Raw genomic sequence first — 6,000 nt, forward strand, 5'->3', positions numbered from 1 at the left:
AGTGCAAAGGTAAAGGGACCCCTGACCATTAGTTCCAGTTGCGGACGACTCTGGGGTTGCGGCACTCATCTCGCTTTATTGGCCGAGGGAGCCGGGGTACAGCTTCCAGGTCATGTGGCCAGCATGACTAAGCTGCTTCTGGTGAACTAGAGCAGCGCAAGGAAACGCCGTTTACCTTCCCGCCGGAGCGGTACCTATTTATCTACTTGCACTTTGACATGCTTTCAAACTGCTAGGTTGGCAGGAGCTGGGACCAAGCAATAGGAGCTCAGCCCATCGCGGGGATTCAAACCGCCGACCTTCTGATCGGCAAGCCCTAGGCTCTGTGATTTAGCCCACAGCGCCACCCACATCCCATGTGTACTGTAGTCTTAATCATGTTTTCTTCGTGTTCATAGATTTCAATTCTACAATGGAAGGGATCCTGAGGATCATCTAGTCCAACCCCCTACAATGCAGGAATATGAAGCTGTCCCATGTAGGGATTGAACCTGCAACCATGGTTATCAGCAGTAGCATGCGGTCAATTGACTAGGGGGACTAGGTTAGTCCCTTAAATGTCCCAAGTCAATTAAAATATTAAAGCCTGTTGCCTCATTCCCAAAGCCCAGGAAGCTTTTGCCCAGCTTGGGGGTGGTGGTGGATGTGATGGCCACATGCACGAAGTCATCCTGCCCCCTCTATCGCCCTCGCAAGCTGGTGCCTCTGGCCCTGACGAAAAATGTCACTGCATGCCACTGGTTATCAGCACTATGCTCTAACCACATGAGCTATCCAGTGGTATTTTTTAATCTTATAATAACAGGTCTTTGTTGCATAGTATTGTATTTCAGTGCTTATACTGATGTGCCTATGCCTTCATTAAGGACAGACTAAAAATGCGTTAATAACATAATGCATATGTTCAGCCCCGAGCAACACTCAGCAAATCAGTAAATAATTTTACTTATTTATGTGGAATCGCAGTCTGGAACAATCTTTAAACCCAAATGTGTTTTTCCCAGCACAACCCAAGGCATGACCACTCAGAAGTTAATCCAACTGAATTCAATGGTGCTTACCCCCACATAGAAGATTGTCACCTCATTAAAGCAAAAGATATGACCAGTGCCGGATTTGCATATAAGCAAAACAAGCTATAGCTTAGGGCCTCATGCTCTTGGCCCCCCACTCCAAGAAATTTAAAGGGGGAAAAACTGGATGTACATTTCCTAAATATAAGATAAAAAACCAAATAAAATAAAACCTACATACAGCAACTGTGTTTTGTGTTGTGTAGGCTCCTATGATGTAACTAATGGGCTCTGCCTGCTAGCCTGCTCCCTAAAATATCACTGATTTGCTCATTTCTATATATAGGGTGCCTACATTCTGCTATTTATAATTATTAGTAGTTTGCATCATATACTTACACCTATTATTATTTAATGTCATACCAAGTTTCTAGAGACTAGATTATGAGTCTTTGTAAATTGTGTTTCTAAAGGAACTTTTGTTATTGCCCAATGCCAATGTGTTTGTGTGATTGTTTGTTATGAATAAAAAAAATCATTTTAAGTTAGAGCTTAATAATTATTTAACTATTAATATACTTCTTCTTAATTGTATTTCACTATTAACATACGACTTCTTAATTGTGTTTCAGTTCAACAATTACTTCAATAAAATACATATTTTGTTACGTGCAAATGGCTTTAGATACCTATTAGGTCCATAAATTACCATATATAGCATATATTCAACACAAAAAACAGTGACAATTTTTTGCTGACAAAGGACAGCTGGGCATATAAAGGGCCCCATTAGCTTCAGTAGCTTAGGACCGCATCAAACCTAAATCTGACCTCCTTTAACAATCCCTATTCTGTGAACATGACCTGAGCATTCTGTTACTGCCACTGTGGAGAGCCTGGAAAGAAAGAAACCCTTCAGTCAATTCAACAAAACAGGGGCAATGAACCCCTCCGCTAAAATCGCGTTTGTTATCCAGCACTATGGAGTGTGTGACAGGTTCCCTGTTGATAACTCCAAAGGAAAGACACACACGACACAGGTGCGTTTGTGAAACCTTCCCTTCAGCACGAGCCACTTGTGCCTGCGTCGGGTTGTGAACGTTGCAAACAACTCCTCTCACGGAACAGAGTCCACCAGGCATGGGAGAAACGGGGTCTCGACTTTTACAGAACTTCAACCCCTGACCCCTCCCCGCTTTAGGGAGTGGGGGGGGGTCTCCTTATTTCCATTTGCTTTTCCAGGACCGGAGTTCTGGGGCACAAGGAACCGTGGAAGAGGAGGCGCACCATTTGGTCGCCCCCCTCACAGGAAAACACCACAAGCCCGTTGCTAAGCATCCATCCCCTCCGACCATAAGCGTAAAGCATCCCTTCTGTCCCCACCGGGACAAGGAAGGGGGGGACCGTTTCTTTCCCCGTAGGAAAGGAGAAATGAGGCTGGCTTGGGGTAATGGGTGCCCCGATCCTACCTGCGGGAGATCCTGCGACGGGGACCCAATCAGCTCCCGGATCTAGTGGGCTCTGAGCCGCGGGCATCTCCCCTTTCCCCCCGCCCTCCCCCCTCGCGCTCCGCTTCCTCTCTCTCTCTCTCTCTCTCTCTCTCCTGAGGAAGGAAGCGTGAGTCAGAAGGACCGCCCACTCTGGAATTTCCCCGGCGCGTGATTGATAAGCCGAGCGGCTAATCAGCGAGCTGCTTCCTCCCAACCACCCCCGCGCGCACGGACGGCGTCTCGAAAAACCTCAAGAGAGCGAAGGGACCCGCCAGCCCAAGAAAGGAAGCGGCGGCGGGGCGAGGGGAAAGCCCGCGCGGGCGAGCTTAGCTGGCATCGCCGACAAGGGCAACTGCTAGGCAGGTCGCTTTCTAGCCTGATCCCGTAGGCTGCTGACTTAGGAGTGGAACGGGCTTTCTCTTATATTTGACTTTCTTCTGCAATGTTTTCTTCTGGATTTTTTTTAAAATTATTTTTGGATGTTTTAATGCAGGTTGTAAACTGCTTTGTGATTTTTTCCCCCTCCTTAAAAAAATAAAACGGTGCAGAAATAAGTAATCATAATTAATGAGCAAGCTGTGCAATTGCCTGTCCTTCCCCCAGGTGGTCTGCGGGGGATTCGATGAAGGCTCTCTATAAAATAGTCTGTTTCCTTTTTAAAAACAAAGCTTTACTTGGCCCAGTGAAAGAAGTCTCCATGAGATTTTTCTTCGATTTTTTAAGAGGAATTGCAGAGCAAGAGGGCCACCAGGTGTCTCCTTCTTTGGCAGTCACTTGTAGCGGAGTAAGCTGCTGTAAACACGGTTAAAAGTGAGTCCATAAGTGACTGTGGAGACCAATTCTGGATCCACACCTCTTTCCACAGTGGGGACATAGGTTTCCAGGCGGGAGTTGATCACGGTGAGGGTTTGCCAAGCATGCCTTCCTCTTAGCACATTTCTCCCTTTCGTCCTGAGTTCTGAGTTCACGCGTCTTCAAAGCCCATGACACCTTTGGTAAAGACTGTTCTCGCAGGCCAGTGTTTCCCAGTTGTCAGTGTTTATACTACACTAGTGGCTAAAAATGAAATCGAGTAAGCTTCCAGATTCCACAGGATCCCTCTTCCAAAATGAGCATGAAATAAAATGGGGGTGCCCTGGGGAGGGAGGCGAGCCTTGCTGCAAGGGTTTTTATCTAGGCCTATAACAGGTGTAATAAGCTTGTTCTCACAGGCTTGACAGGGCTGCCTTTCCATGCTGTCAGCTAAACAGTGTCCCAGACACACTTTATCTTTGGAGCAAGGTTTTCACTAGCCCCGGTCCAAAAGCAGCATTGCAACCAGATGTAGCTGGGGCCTGGAGGTGCGGGGTAGATGATCTGCTGGCCATTGTCTCTCCTTTTTTTAAAAAAAAACCTGCCTGTATGTGCCTGGCTGCAGAGAGAAGGGAGCTTCTGCACCTTTAAGAGTTGCATATAAGAAGGAATTTTGGCAGTGCTGCTTTATCATGTGCTGCAGGGATTGGGAAAGTGGTGTCCAAAGAACTTTCCTTATTTGCACAACCCGTTGGAGGTGCAGGAGCCCTGCCCTCTGCATGGCATCTGGTCACCTGAGGAGCACCCAACTTCTAAATTATATGCATGAATGAGAGAGAAGTCATGAAAAATGGTGGTGAGAAATGGGGCGTGGTTCTCATGTTGGGTTTTTGAAAAACAGTACTTGTATTAGAAAATCAACCTTAGAACTGTACAGCAAGCAGCTTTTTCTCATACACACATAAACAACCTGGTCAATGGAAATAGCAGGAGGAAGAGGAGTCCGTTCTCTTGGCCAAGAACTGCTGTCAGTTCTTCTCCACCATTTGGATCCTCTTTTCCTCTCAGAGCAGGAGATGTTGCTTATCATTAATAATGTTCAGTGCTGGATTGATGCTGGTATGGGTAGGTTCCCTGCACAGTTCTTTTACCCTGCCCTTCTTGTTACCAGAGTGCAGGACATAGCATAGCAATCTTAAAACGATATGCAAATATCATAAAGCAGTAACAGAAATTCCAAACAGTAACAAACTTTAAAATACAGTTCAGAGGATAATAAATTATACTGAAAAGTGTAGGCAACTACTGCTGAGCTGAATATATTTTATGTTAACATTACGAATGTGAAAAGACAACCAAATCTCAGTCAGGAAGGACAGTGCTATAGGTGAGGGACACTACCAAGAAGCTTGATGCAGGATATTGAAAGACTACCTTCCACCAATGGCTGCATGAAGAGGGCAGATCTTAAAAGCATGGGCTGGAAGCTATGCAGGTAGGTGCTCCTTCAAGCTCACGTTTGGGGAGCCTTCAACCCTGAGACATGAATTAATGAGTTCCTCTTGCACTTCTCAGAGCCAAGAGTATTTTCTAGACCCACCATTAAACTTCACCTCTTCCTTTTATTCCAAGCCCAGTGATTATCAAGATTCTCTTTTTATTTCCCATGCTTGTGCCATAAGAAAAGTAGACCAAAAAAAACCCCTTCTCTTTAGCTGACCAGCTGGCCAGTTTGACATCACCAAGGCTGCTCAAATAAACATTGGTTTGTTCATAGAATCCCAGAATCACATAACTGTAGAGTTGGAAGGTACCCCGATGGTCACCTACAACATCCTACAATGCAGGAATCTCAACTAAAGCATCCATGAGAGACGGACACCCAACCTTCGCTTTAAAACCTGAAATGAAGGACATTTCACCACCTTCCAGATAGTCTGTTCTATAAACATGGACTCTCATATGATGTGTTTCCTATACTAGGTCAGAGGCACAGAACCAACAGTATACGTTCTTCTAGCTCACGAGCTGGGAGTGGGGAGCCAGCAGGGAGTAGAGAGAGATTTCAGCTTCTTGTGATTAAATTCTGAGCTATATATCACAAGCTACGTAACCCCCTCCCAAACTCCCACAATGTCCAAAATAAGGAGTTAAAATGTCTTCTTTGACTACTCACTCAGATAAGTAAGAGGGGGGGTCCAAAAGATCCTTTCAGGGTGCTTTAATCGAATGTGAGGAAGAAGGCACGCCTAAGCTTACTTTTAGCTTAGGAGATGGGGAATTCCCCAGCGGAGGCCATAGACAGCTCTTCTTCGGTGGTTTTTGAAGAGGATCCAAAAGTAATTTAAAGGGCTCCCCTCTAGCCCAGAGGGGTATGCTGAAGTAGTCACCATTCAGTGAATAATTCACTGAGGAAAAATGTGATTCAGTTTTGGAAAGACTATTATTCCATGCCACATTCCTTAAAGGGCTACGTATTCTAACCACAAAGCTGTTTTATTGTTCCTGGGGAAAGTCTGCATGATTGATAGTAACCAGGTATTCCAAATCCTTTGGAATATAGAAATAACTACCATTTTAATTTTGTTAACATTACAATGTGACACGGGAGATCCATGACTTAGGGTGCATCCAGACTGCGAATATTTGAGGGGTGAGATTCAATCACATACCAGCAAATCCAGGTTTCTCAGTTACAGCTGATA

At 45.3% G+C, this 6,000-nt stretch overlaps 1 protein-coding gene across 6 annotated transcripts in view; it reads right to left on the minus strand.

The window, feature by feature from the left end:
• TNIP1 (TNFAIP3 interacting protein 1) overlaps positions 1-5,586 on the minus strand; it is a 54,612-nt gene extending 49,026 nt beyond the window's left edge. For 4 of the 6 annotated variants that reach the window (XM_081851528.1, XM_081851525.1, XM_081851526.1 and 1 more), the window contains exon 1: positions 2,483-2,606. Coding sequence is in view for 1 of the 6 variants with exons in the window: in XM_081851527.1 (XP_081707653.1) it covers positions 2,483-2,549 (67 nt within the window). In the remaining 5 variants the exon portion in view is untranslated. Of the gene's footprint in view, positions 1-2,482; positions 2,607-5,471 lie in introns of those variants that run through there. The other 2 variants (XM_081851524.1, XM_081851527.1) reach the window with 2 other exon arrangements.
• Positions 5,587-6,000: the final 414 nt, after the last annotated feature.

This window comes from Podarcis erhardii (genome assembly GCF_964252035.2).
Source record: "Podarcis erhardii genome assembly, chromosome: 2".
Classification (NCBI taxonomy): domain Eukaryota; kingdom Metazoa; phylum Chordata; class Lepidosauria; order Squamata; family Lacertidae; genus Podarcis; species Podarcis erhardii.